This window comes from Aphidius gifuensis, linkage group LG2 (genome assembly GCF_014905175.1).
Source record: "Aphidius gifuensis isolate YNYX2018 linkage group LG2, ASM1490517v1, whole genome shotgun sequence".
Classification (NCBI taxonomy): domain Eukaryota; kingdom Metazoa; phylum Arthropoda; class Insecta; order Hymenoptera; family Braconidae; genus Aphidius; species Aphidius gifuensis.
Genome location: NC_057789.1, coordinates 1,393,179 through 1,407,210, shown reverse-complemented (window position 1 = coordinate 1,407,210; position 14,032 = coordinate 1,393,179). Strand labels below are relative to the sequence as shown.

The window sequence follows — 14,032 nt, the reverse complement described above, 5'->3', positions numbered from 1 at the left end:
TTGATCAACTTGCATTTTACACAGGCGCAGAAAAAACACTCTGAAAAATATCTGGCCATTAATAATTTTTTATTAAATTATTAAATAAATATCGACAAAGCTAATTTAATCGGTAAGTTAACAAATGTCTAATTAACAATAAATGAAACTAAAAAAATTTTTAAACAATAAATAATCCAAGTTGAATAAGAACAATTCGAAATTTAACACAATAATATAAAAAAAAGTAAACAAAATGGGGGTTAAGCCTTGGATAGATTGTCTGTGATGTAACAGTTGTGTCAAACGTGATATTTATAAATTAATTATTAACAATATAAACTTATATTTCAGATAAATATTAATTAAACAATGGCAAGTTTAACACGTACACTACGACCAGTCTTCAGAACTGTTTACAGTCAAGTTAGAAATTATGCTGAAGCTGGAAATGAGATGAAATTCACTTTGGCTGGTGCAAATCAGGTATTTTTTATTTTTCTAAATATCAATTAAAATAAAGAAGAAGGTCATGATTATATTCTGATGATTAATTAATTAATTTGTTGGTGAATTTATCAAGGTATTCTATGATCAAGTGAGCATTCGTCAAGTTGATGTACCATCATTTTCTGGTTCATTTGGTATTCTTCCAAAGCATGTACCAACACTTGCTGTATTGAAACCAGGTGTTGTTACTGTTTATGAAGAAAGTGGTGATACTAAAAAAGTATTTGTTTCATCAGGTACTGTTACCATCAATGAAGACTCCAGTGTTCAGGTATAAATAATTTTTTTTATTATTAATTTATCAGTCAATTGTTTATACTCGTTGACAGTGTTGATGAATCATCAACAAATTGAATGAGTTGATGGGTTGCTTATAAATTTATCATTAACATGACGAATCATCTAGACAATTTATAAATAATTTTATTTATTTATTTTTGTTGATAGATTTTGGCTGAAGAAGCACATGCTGTTGAAAGTTTGGATAACTCAGCTGCTAAAGATATTTTAAACAAAGCACAACAACAATTGAGCTCTGCTTCATCAGAAAAAGACAAAGCAGAAGCAGCTATTGCTGTTGAAGTTGCTGAAGCACTTGTATCAGCATCTGCGTAAATAAAAACAAAAATACAATTTATAAAATAAAATTCAATTGATGATTAAATTTTAGAAAGAATGTTATCAACATCTCTTGTTACTACTCATCTGTAAAATATAATTCAAAAATAGATAAAAGAAAAAAAACAAAATTATTATTCTGTGTTTGATTGTTTTTTTTTGAATATAAATTAATTTTTCATTTCGAAAATTTCTAATGATCATTATGGTCGAACACAATTAACAAAATTATATTATTATTTTTATAAATTTTATTTTCAATTAGTAAATTTATTCGAAAACAATTGATATATATTTTTTCATTCAAATTATATTTTATAAAAATTCACATAAAACTTAACATTATTTAATATATATTTTTTTCAATTTCAAAAATTTTATATTATTAAAATTTATGAATATATATATTTTTTTCAATGGCACGTAATTTTTTTTTTTTTTTCATTTTTATTCTTGGCATAAACAAATATTGCTAGTTTATTAAAAATAAATATAGTCATGTTATAGTCATTACATCATAAAAATAACAATTTTACAATAAATTTGGCTAACTGCAAAAAAAAAATAAGAGATAAAATTAAAAACTCAGTAATATATAACAATGATATATTTAAAAAAAAAAAATAAAATATTAAAGCAAAAGATAAATAGTTATTTGTATAAAAAAAAAAAAAAAAAGAAATCAGTATTCTACTTGTTTCTTTTTGTTTGAAAAAATTCTCAGATAAACTCTAAATGCAAAGAAAAATTTTGATAAAAAAAAAATAAATATAAAAAGAATTATTGTAAAATAAAAATTGACTAGTGAAATTAATAATATATATCAACAAAAACAAAAAGAAGAATTAATTCAAACAAAAAAAAATATTTAAAAATCGATTAAATGATTTTAAATTAGAAAAAATTTACATCATGGAAAAAGCCATATTATTATGGTCAATATTAGCAGCTTTTGTTTTACAACAACCACCTAAATTATTATTACTACTATTACAACAATTTTGTTTAAATACTTTTTGTAATTGATGAAGTGTTTTTAAACAAATAACAACACAACAAGAATCACAATTATCACTTCTATTATCGCAACCACATTTACTCTGTAAACATGATACAATTTCACTAACAATTTTCATTTGTGAATTTTTATTAATATCATAATCACAATAATCATTTGTCTTATTATTTTGACAATTTTTATTATGATCACATTTACAATCAGTACATTTACAAATATCAGCATCAGCTGTTATTTTTTGTAATATATTTTTTTTACTTTTTTTATTAATAATATTCATTGATAAATCATTTATTTCAATTGGTATTTGTGGTATCTGTTGTATGATTGAACTATTCAATTGTATTGTTGGATCCATTGTTGTTTGTTGTTGTTGTTGTTGTTGTTGATTATTAACAATAGCATATGGTTCTGGACCAACAATATCAACAAGTGATTGTACAGCTGTTGGAAATGCATTTATTTCTGGCCATGTTTCTGTTCTTAATGATGGTGGTGATGTTGCCAATGCCATAACATCAATCCATGGTGATGGTATTTCTTCTTCTTCAGATGCAATTGCTAATTCAACAGCTTCTGATTGACTATTATCATTTACATTATCAACAAATGTTAATGTATCAATTGTATTATTAAATAATTCATTATTTTCATTATTATCAGTTAATTCAGCAATTGTATTATTAATACCATCACGTATTATTTTTTGTTCTAAATTCAATGGTAATTTATCAATTTTATTGTCATGATTATTTTTAATATCAACAATATTATTATTACATTGTTGATATAATTCTAATGTTGAATTTGTGAAATTATTATTATCTTTTATTTCAATTGTTGTAAATCCAGATGACGATGATGTTGATGGTGCTGGTGGTGGTGGTGACACTGGTATAGTTGTAATTGTAGATGATGATGATGATGATGATGATGCTGTTAATGTTGGTGCTGCTGGTGGTGATGGTGATGATGGTGATGATGATGGAATTTGTACATGATTATTATCACACGAATGAATATTTTTACACGTATTATTATTATCTTGTTGTTGTTTATTATTATTATCAATATCTATTGTATTTAATGATGTTAATGTAAATGATGGTAATGAATTATCACTTAATATATCAGCAGTTATAATAATTTTTTGTTTTTCATTATTTTGTTGTATTTCATCAATATTTATTAATGTTTTTTTATGTGTTTTAAGATGACTTTTTAAACTATGTGGTGTTGTAAATGAACGTTGACATGTATCATGTGGACATGTATATGGACGTTCACCAGTATGAGTACGTTTATGAGTTTTTAAATGATGTGATGCTGTAAATGCTTTACCACAATCTTTTTCATGACATTTATATGGTCTTTCTTGTGTATGTGTACGTATATGTTTTTTTAAATCACTTAATGTTGTAAAAAATTTAACACAACCAGTTTCTTCACAATTAAATGTATTACCACTATGTAATCTTTGATGTGCACGTAATCTATACAATGTATTGAATGCTTTTTCACAACCACCATGATTACATTCAAATGGTTTTACTTTTGTATGTACTCTAACATGAATTTTTAAACTGTATGATGTTAAAAATGCCTTGCCACATTGAGGATCAGCACACTTGAAACGATATTCTCCTAAAAAAGAAAAAACAAAACAATTCAAATTAATTTTATAACTAAAGTAATAAATTTTTGTACTGTTAATATAATATTAAACAAATAATTATTTATATTTATTTAATATAATTGACTAACCAATATGAACATGCAGATTGAATTTGACTCATTGAACATCCAAATTTATTTAATTACATAATTATAAAGACAAAATAAATTTAAATTTTTTATAATAAACTGCGGACAAAAATAACAAATGACATATGTATATAATATTCATCTACTCACCACTTTTTTTTTTTTTAATTTTTAAAAATTTAATTAACATCATTGTAAGCATTTAAAAAAAATATAATATCAAGTTGATTATTTAAATAATAATGCTAAGCAATATGATTAATTATAAATTAAATTAATTTAGTAATTATTTAAATAACCTTTGTGAGTTTTCATATGAGTCCTGAGATTTCCAACAGTGCTGTAAGTTCTAGCACAACCATCATATTCACATTCATAACGACTAATATGTTTTTGATTTGTATCTGGATCAGTACTCTCAATTGTTATTGTTGCATGAGATGGATCATCTGGCATTGAATCATCCTGACCTGGATGTATTCTCATGTATATTTCATTTGGACTAATTGTATGATGAATATAACTTGAAAAAAAAATAAACAAACAAAATTACCAATCTAATTTTAATTAATTAAAAATTGATATAATTATTTTCATATTAATTAGCACAGCTTTGTTGACTAAAAATTGATTTAAATTTTAAAAAATATAATATATTATTTGGCATCAACAGCACACCTGTTCATGTAAAAAAAAAAAAACAAAAATTTATGACATTTAATATGTTGTGACATCATATTTTAGTTTCCAAAAAGAAAAAGAAAAAAAAACGTGGTTATTTTATTTTTAGTTTGGAAGGACACATTAATAATGATATTACTTAAAAATAATTAATATTTAAATATAGCAGGAATTTTGTTATTTTAATAACATTAAGAAAATAATGATTATATTATTTTTTTAATTTAATATTATTAATTAAGCATTGTTGTTAATGTTTTTTAAAATTTTCTAATGACCTTATATGGAAGAGACACTAAATTCATGGAGTATTTAATTTTTAAAAAAAGTTATATTTAAAATTGTTTGAGCTAAATTTTTTAATGAGATAAATTTAATTTGTTGGTTATAAAAATAGTTTTTTATATTATGAAATTAATGAATAATTAAATAATACATACCCAGTTATATTATCATCATTAAATTTTGGTGAAAATGTACCATCATCAATAAATTTTTCGGAGTAATCAAGACCAAGTGATTGTTCATAGGTATGATCGAAATTTGATAAATCCAAACTATCATCAAGACAATCTTGAAGATCATGATCAACTAGTATATCATCTAAATTATCATCGAGAATATCACTGTTAACATCATCATTAAATATACTACATTCCCAAGTCGCCATTATTATTTTATTTTTTTTTTTTTTATATTTTTTTATTTTTTACAATTATTATTGTTATTCAATGGCACTACGTATATAAACAGTAAGATATTTTTTTCTCTCATTAAAATGTTTTTTAAAAAAACCAGTTTTTTATTTATTTTCTTTTTTTTTCGTCTATCCTCAATATGATGAGGTTTTTTTTTTTTTTAATAATAGTCAGATTCTCCTCGTTGCACACGAAAATATTAGCGCGAAGAAATATTTTCGAACATCAGAGAGAAGAAAATAATATCATATTTTCTCTCTCACGTATCAAAAAAAAAAAAAAAAAATAAAAAAAAAATGATCTGGATATATTTTTTAACTCTTTTTTTTTATCTTTTTTTTTTAACAACGTCCCCTGTCGTTTATTTTTCATACTAATGCTCTAAATTAATTTATAATTGATAAAAATAAATGAAATAAATATTTACAGTATAACTAAAAATTTCTCGTAATTGTTTATAATAAATTTATAGTATGTTAATTGATAAACAATATATGGTTTTTTTGAAAAATTAAATACAAAAAATTTATTTAAAATTGCCGGCATAATATTTATTGAAAATGGCGGCACAGATTAGTCTGCCATCTTCCGGATAAAATAAAATTTTGTATTTTTTTTCTAATTTTATTATTATTATAATCATCTGATCAATGCTGGAGTTGTTGGATCCAAGATAAGACGAGAGAAAATATATATATTGTTTACAAATGACTGATAGAGAAAAAAAATAAAACGTCTTATCAGTTTTTATTGACAGCAACACACACTAGAAATTTCTAGGTGATAAAAAATATTGAATGATTAATTGTGGGAGTGGCATAAACGTGGCTAGATGATGTGTCTTATATTTTAACAACAAATAATCAGTAAATCAGTTATTAAGATAATTAAAAAAAACGCCAAATCATTGCTGATGAATTTTTTAGACCTTCAGTTATTGTTTGATCATTGACAGTTAAAGTCATTTGTTATCTTGAATTTACCAGACTTAATTACATAAATTAAATATGGAAAAAAAACGTCATGTATTGTCAATTCAGAGTCATGTTGTTTCTGGATATGTTGGCAATAAATGTGCAACATTTCCACTCCAGGTAATTAATTTAAATTTAAAAAAAAATGAGTATTTTTTTTCGATAAAAAATTGATAATTGTTATGTAATTTATTTTCAGCTTCTTGGATTTGAAGTTGATGCTATTAATTCTGTTCAATTTTCAAATCATACTGGTTATAAAATCGTCAAAGGAGAAGTTTTAAATGACGTACATTTAAGTATGTTAATTTTACTCATAAATATATATTTTTTTTCATAAAAAAATTGTCATTTTAATGCTTGATGTTCTTTTTTTCTTTTATTATTTTCAGGTCAACTGGCTGAGGGAATTGCTGCGAATGACCTGGACCATTATAGTCATCTGCTAACTGGATATGTTGGCTCGGCATCATTTCTCAAAAGAATTGCACAGCTTGTTCCAATTCTAAAACAAAAAAATCCAAATCTTATTTATGGCAAGTGTATTTATTTTATTATTTTATTATTATTTTACTTTTGTCTTTTTTTTTTTTTTTCATCATTCTTTGTCAGTTTGATGATAATTATTATTTTTTTTTTTGTGTTGACAGTTTGTGATCCTGTTATGGGAGATAATGGAAAGCTTTATGTACCTGATGAACTTGTGGATATTTATAAAAATGAAATTGTACCACTTGCTGATATACTAACACCAAATCAGTTTGAACTTGGGTATAAATTGAATAAAAAAATATTCTTAAAACGATTATCATAATAATGTAAATTTAAATGAAATATTATTTATGTTTTTAGATTGTTGGTAGATCAAAAAATAACATCATTGAATGATGTCAAAGAGGCAATATTAAAACTTCATGGAAAAGGTCCAAAGACAGTTGTTGTGTCATCAACTGAAATTGATAATAAATTAGAAGCACTTGTTAGTAATTCAACAGGTAAATTAAGGATACAATTGTTTTTTCATTTTGCTTTATTTATTCTATTTATTTAAATACCATGCAGGGCCAATGAAGGTCGCACAAGGGCTAAGAATAAATTATACTATTTTATTTTTCTCATCGTATATATATTTATAAAGTATAATTATAAATTATACCAAATTATTATTTATTATTTTAGCAATTTGATAAATATAAATATTCACTTATTTTTGTTTATTTAATTATAATAATAATTATTATTAATTTATTTTTAAATTAAATTTGGGGAAAATTAGCACAACATATTAATTTTATTTGAAAAAAAAATTTTAAAACAATTGTTTAATTAATATTTAACGATAAATTTACAGATAAATGTGTTATTAAAATTGAAATACCAAAAATACCAACAAATTATACTGGATCTGGTGATTTATTTGCTGCATTATTTTTGGCACATTCACATTATGAAGCTGAATTAAAAACTGCACTTGAAAAAACAATAAATTCATTACATTCTGTGCTATTAAAAACTTATGAATATCGTCAAGGTAAATTTAAAAAAATTAAAATTATTAACTTATAATTAATAGCAACAAAATATAAAAAAGAAATTATTTTTTTTATAGGTTTTAATAATGACACAGTACAAAAAGCTAAAACCAAAGAACTACGTTTAATCCAGAGTAAATACGTCATTGAAAATCCACCAGATATATTAAAAGCACAATATTTGTAACATTAAATTATTTTTTTTAACAATTTAGAACAATTTATTTACTAATGAAATCAAGACAACAATTATATAGCTCGAATTTTAATTATTGTTATTTTAAATAATATACTAAATGACCAAGATAAATGTCTTCCAATTAAAACAAAAAATATATATATCAAATCAGATAAAAAAAATGTTTTAAAAAAAATCCATACTCAATTGAGAAAATGTTATTAAAAAAAAAAAATAATACATAAATATTTGTTGTTTATTAATTTATTTAATTAGCTAATTAACCAGTGATAATTAAAAAAAATATATATAATTTTATGAGCATGCGTGCGCTGGTAGATTGAAAGTGGCATAATCGCGGATGCAGAAATAAATACCAAAGGAGATGGAAATCCTTTGCCTTTCTTATGTAACAAACTGGCCTCCGGTGTCTTCGACCGCTCAATAGAAATAAAAAAAAAATATATATTTTTTAAAAAAAGTCTCAACTTGAATCGCTTTGAACAAGGTAATAAAAAAAGTAAAAAAAAACTTACCATTGGGGAGGAAAAAAAATAATAAAAAATCATTCTCTCTGATCTGTCGGCTTTTTGGGATAATTTTTTTTCTATTGGTCCTTTTTTTTTCTTAGAAATTTCTAGTCATTCTCCCTCTCCCTTTCGAATGAGTAAATAGATAAAATAGAAAAAAAAAAAAAGTGTGGATGTTCACCTTGAACCTTCGAGCATTTTATCATTCTCACATTCACTGTTTAAGAAGAAAAAAAAAAATTATATGTATATGGAAGAATCATCCTTTTTATGATGATGATGGTGGCGAAAAAAAAAATTTTTTTTTTTTCGTATTTTGGCTTAGCAACCTGAGTTATTTCCGGTGGACAGCAGGACGATGACGTGACCGCCAAATATCTACGGGATATTTGGCCGCGAGGTCATTCAACGGATGAGTTGAATGGACTCTGAAGAAATCCCTCTTGTCCACTGTAAATTAACGATAAATATATTGCAAAAAAAAAAAACATTTAAAATATATATTAAAATCGAAATTGTAAGAAAAACTCGAGTTGGTGGTTGTTATTTCGAAAGAAATATTTCATTTGTATGTTAGATTTTTCAAACCAGTTTTAATTAATAAAGAAATGTTATTTTTATTTCGATTTGATGTTTTAAGATTTTTATTTGGAAGGATAATATTTAATTGTCAATTTGAAAAATAAAAGTTAATAAAATTTCGTAATTTTTCTATTTGTTTTAATCGCAATTCAAAAAATAATATTAATAATTTTATCAACAATTTTTTTTAATCTTTATTTTAAATTTTGTTTCGATTTATATTTTAAAATTTTAATCCTAGATTGATAAGTTTAAAAAGAAAATATGTTATAGTCATTTTGAAAAATAAAATTTTATATTTTTTTTATTCTCATCTTTTTAATTAATTTAACAAAAATATTATTAATTTTAGGGACAATTGTCTTGAATCCCAATTTCAACTCGAAATATTTAAAAAATTTTTACTGTAATTTTAAAAAATCCAAGAAATAAATTTTATTTCTTTAAAAAACGTAAATATTCCAAATTTTAAAAATTCTTAAAAATAATTAAAAATTATATTTCTCCAACTTACTAATTAACTTACAATCAAAAAATAAAATAATATTACATATATTTTAATTATAACTGTACTAATTCTTCACTTAAACTAAAAAAAAAAAAAAAATTTCGATTAAATTTTTATTCTTTCTCAATTACAATTAATTAATCTTCAAAAAAATACAAATAAATATTACATTTCCATAACACTATTAAATTTATAAATTAATTCAAATGAAAAAAAAATAAAAATCTAAATTATTAAAATAATATTTAAATATGATATTTTTTTTTTTTCGAAATGAAAGGTAAAAAATAAATAAGTGAAGGCGATCATGGATAGTCATCATCGTCTTCTTCATGGATTCTTCATCGGGATACATCCATCCTTGATAGAGGTTACTCTGGTACATTGTCCCACATCTTCACTTGACTCGTGTTACTCTCTCATGTATCTTTCTCTTTCTCTTTCTCTCACCCCAACATTCCACCACATATATCTACCTCACAATCTCATTCGTCCTTCTTCCTTGTTCTTATTTATTTTCCCTTTTCTTTCTCCCTTTTTTTTTTTTTACCTTTTATTTCTTTGATTCCCTTAATCTTCTTCTTTGGGTCCATCAAGACCATCAAACTCCAAAGGTCGGAGTTTGAATTTATTGTTAGATAAACCCTCCGTAAATTTTAATCCAATATTTAAAAAAAAAAAGACCCTCTTTCGTATTTCATCTCTATTTTCTTGATGGAAAATTTATTCGATCAATTTTTTTTTTATTTCCATATAATCTCTATGTATTTTCAAACGATGATATTTATTTTTTTCTAACGCCTTTGATTTTCCTTTCTCTTGTCCCTTATTTATATTTTTTTTTTTTTTTCATTTATTTGACTGGGTGTTTTGCGTCGTCGTCATCATCATCATCATCGTGGCATATAGCCTCTCTTCTTGTTCTCTTTCTTCGTTATATTCCTGTACAATATCTCTTGTAATAAAATTGATGGTGTTGGTGTTGGCAACCGGATTGTATATCTACTGATACCTACATGGTTATACCATGTATATGTTCATGGCCGTGTACCGCAGAAAGTCAACGAAATAATTTTTTTTTATTTATTTATTTATTTATTTAATTTTTTTATATATCTTTCTTTATTTCTTTCACGAGACACGATGTGCCCCGAGGACGTTTCGCAGCAAGAGGTCGATGCCACCGACGATGAGGCAGAAAGCCACTACACCAGGTAAATTTTTTTTTTTTTTAATATTTCATTATTTTATTTCATTTTTTAAAAAACCTCTGCTAACTATTTACTCTCTTCAATGTGTGGCAAAAACTTCCTGTTTTTAAATGCCATGCAGGGCCAATGAAGGTCGCACAAGGGCTAAGAATAAATTATACTATTTTATTTTTTTCATCGTATATATATTTATAAAGTATAATTATAAATTATACCAAATTATTATTTATTATTTTAGCAATTTGATAAATATAAATATTCACTTATTTTTGTTTATTTAATTATAATAATAATTATTATTAATTTATTTTTAAATTAAATTTGAGGAAAATTAGCACAACATATTAATTTCATTTGAAAAAAAAATTTTAAAACAATTGTTTAATTAATATTTAATGATAAATTTACAGATAAATGTGTTATTAAAATTGAAATACCAAAAATACCAACAAATTATACTGGATCTGGTGATTTATTTGCTGCATTATTTTTGGCACATTCAAATTACGAAGCTGAATTAAAAACTGCACTTGAAAAAACAATAAATTCATTACATTTTGTGCTATTAAAAACTTATGAATATCGTCAAGGTAAATTTAACAAAATTAAAATTATTAACTAATAATTAATAGCAACAAAAAAGAAATTTTTAAATTCATCGAAATTTAATAATACAATTTTACGAAATTAATAATAAAAATTAGAAATTCTTGTTGAGTAATTTAACAGATGAATGAAATTTAAAAAAAAAAAATGAATATATAACATAGCAATTATTTAAAACAGTAATTTTAAATAATAAAGCTTTAATTAATATAAAAATACAAACATAAATTTATTATGTTTTTTATTTATAATTCTATAGTTTATTTATTATTAAATTAATGTTATTCATTTTAATAATATAATAATTGGTGTATTGTTAATTGTACAGGTTGTTGAGTATAACATGTTTAAAGCGAATTTGTTGATTTAACGAACGGTAAAGTGAAGTCTATGTGCATCGCTAGTTGACGATGATGATAGTAATATGTGTGTAATAATTCTCACCACGAAACTAAGGTCAGTTACCATGGCGTTAGACTCGATGTTATAAGTAGTCCATGGGTGAACGCATGCTACAAATACATACACGTATTTATTATTTATTATTATTTTTTATATTTATTATTATTATTTGTTTGTGTTGTATGTGACATTCATCATGACTGTGAATATTACTTTGCGCGCACCTTGCTGTTTAATATTGAAACTGAAACGATGTCAACGCACTCAATTTTGCATTTTAAAATTATTATTAAATACCAGTAATATTACTTTTAAATTATTTTATTATTATTGGTATATAAATGAGAATATTATTTATTTTTTTATTGCAAGAATATATTTATTTTTTTTTCAATAGATTTTATAGGAAATAAAAAAAGATTTTACTATTGTTTTTTTTTTTTCAATTGTTGTAATAATTTTTAGGAATTAAATTAAATTAAAACACATTGATTAAGGGTTAATTTATGATCTTTAAAAATATGTGGGTATTTTTTTTTTATCATGTTTTATAGGGAGACTGATTTTATTTGTTGTTAGAATATTTTGATCGTCAAAGTGTTGTTAAAAATGACTCCAACAAAACCATGACTCGAAGAAAAAAATAGGAGTAATTTTTTCTATGCATAGAAATTCCATTCGAAAGAATGATCGAGAAAGATTTTTTGTTATTTATTTTTTCTCATGTAAAAAAATAATTAGAAAAAAGTTGAGGGTCTATCAAGAAAGGTTTAACCTTTTTTTTAATACCAAAGATGGAAAGTGGAAAATTAAAAAACTAAAAATTGAAATGATAATTTTAAATAAACATTGTTTATTGTTTTTAAATTATAAAATTAAATAATTTAAATGAATGGAATACCAAATGAAAACAAAAAAGGCTTGTATAAATTTAAATTTAAAAAAAAACAAGTCAATATTTTTTGTCGACTTATTAATTCAATTTTCATCAGTTCAATTAAAATTTTCAATACCAAAATAAATACCATAAATAAATTAACATTGAATATTAAAAATTCAAAATGAAAATATTAATTTGACAGATGAATTTTCATATACAAAAATCATTTCACCACTGACATCTCAGAATAAATAAATAAAAAAATTAAACAAATAATAATTATAATATTTAAAAAAATAGTCCAATGCATATCTATGATAGAAAATGATTGATCTGACTTACTTCTAGATCACTAGAGTAGAAAAAAAAAAGCGTCTAGATAATTTTAAAAAAAAAAAAAAGGTAAATAAAAAATAAATAAATAAATAACAAAAATATTTAAAAATAAAAAATGAAAATAACCAAGTCACTGACCTTGAAATCTCGACCATGAATAATAAACAAGTGTTAGGGTCTATAAAGAAACCGGTGTATTTTGTGGTAGTAACATACAAACGCATTAAAAACAGCAGGAAAAAAATAAGAGAAGAGAAAAAAAAAAAAGGGAGAAGGGTGAAAGGATAATCTGAGGTATCTAAAATCATCTAAAATGATCTATAATGTACCTGCATTTACAAGACAGCCCCACAAATCGAAAATGAAATAAAAAATAAAAATAGATAAATAAGTATAAAAATAACTCAGCTACATAACTTAGCCTTAACCCAGTGCCTACATAACAAGACACCTCTAATGATTACAAAATCCGACAGGGAACATTGGCCTCTTTTTTTATTTTTTTATTTTTTATTATTATTATTATTGTTGGGTCTAGGTTCCATTGAGGGCATTCAACCCTCAGTGACCATCAAGGACCTTCAGACAAAAATCCTCGCAGGTATCAAAATATATATTTTTTAGTCAAAAAAATACACGCCCAAAAGTCATTTTTGTAAATAAAATATATATATAAAAATTCACGTCTTCTTTTATACTTGGTCTTTTATTTTTTTGTGCTTTTCAGGTTTTTTTTTTTTTTACAAGGTATGTATAGTTATTATTTTTTAAACATAGTTGCAGGTAAAAAAAAAAATTTTTTAAATTGTCTGTTTAAAAAAAAAATATTACTGTTGAAAAAATGTAAGTACATGATAAATTTTTAATGTCAGAATTTTGTATGAAAGGTTTTTTATTTGTTTAAAAAAATTTTAGATGTTGTTTTTTAATTTTTTAGTAGAAAAAAATTTTATGAGATGAAAAAATTTATCATAGCAAAATATTGTGATTGAATGTTTAGTAAAACATTCAATCGGGAGGTGGTT

The 14,032-nt window shown here is 23.5% G+C and overlaps 3 protein-coding genes across 3 annotated transcripts; 2 read left to right on the top strand and 1 right to left on the bottom strand.

Annotated features, from left to right (window-relative positions):
* LOC122848207 (ATP synthase subunit delta, mitochondrial) lies at positions 1–1,241 on the top strand. Its single transcript, XM_044146127.1, has 4 exons — positions 1–112; positions 334–465; positions 563–760; positions 937–1,241. Exons 2-4 carry the CDS (start codon positions 352–354, stop codon positions 1,102–1,104), a joined length of 480 nt encoding a protein of 159 aa, XP_044002062.1. The 5' UTR covers positions 1–112; positions 334–351; the 3' UTR covers positions 1,105–1,241.
* A 160-nt stretch (positions 1,242–1,401) lies between these two features.
* Positions 1,402–5,520, bottom strand: LOC122848196 (probable serine/threonine-protein kinase DDB_G0282963). The gene is made up of 3 exons (XM_044146105.1): positions 5,011–5,520; positions 4,189–4,412; positions 1,402–3,769 (listed from the first exon to the last, which is right to left on the bottom strand). Exons 1-3 carry the CDS (start codon positions 5,238–5,240, stop codon positions 2,013–2,015), a joined length of 2,211 nt encoding a protein of 736 aa, XP_044002040.1. The 5' UTR covers positions 5,241–5,520; the 3' UTR covers positions 1,402–2,012.
* A 344-nt stretch (positions 5,521–5,864) lies between these two features.
* LOC122848204 (pyridoxal kinase) lies at positions 5,865–9,060 on the top strand. Its single transcript, XM_044146123.1, has 7 exons — positions 5,865–6,362; positions 6,442–6,541; positions 6,635–6,778; positions 6,893–7,013; positions 7,095–7,237; positions 7,594–7,773; positions 7,852–9,060. The coding sequence occupies exons 1-7, from the start codon at positions 6,276–6,278 to the stop codon at positions 7,959–7,961; spliced, it is 885 nt and encodes a 294-aa protein (XP_044002058.1). The 5' UTR covers positions 5,865–6,275; the 3' UTR covers positions 7,962–9,060.
* Positions 9,061–14,032: the final 4,972 nt, after the last annotated feature.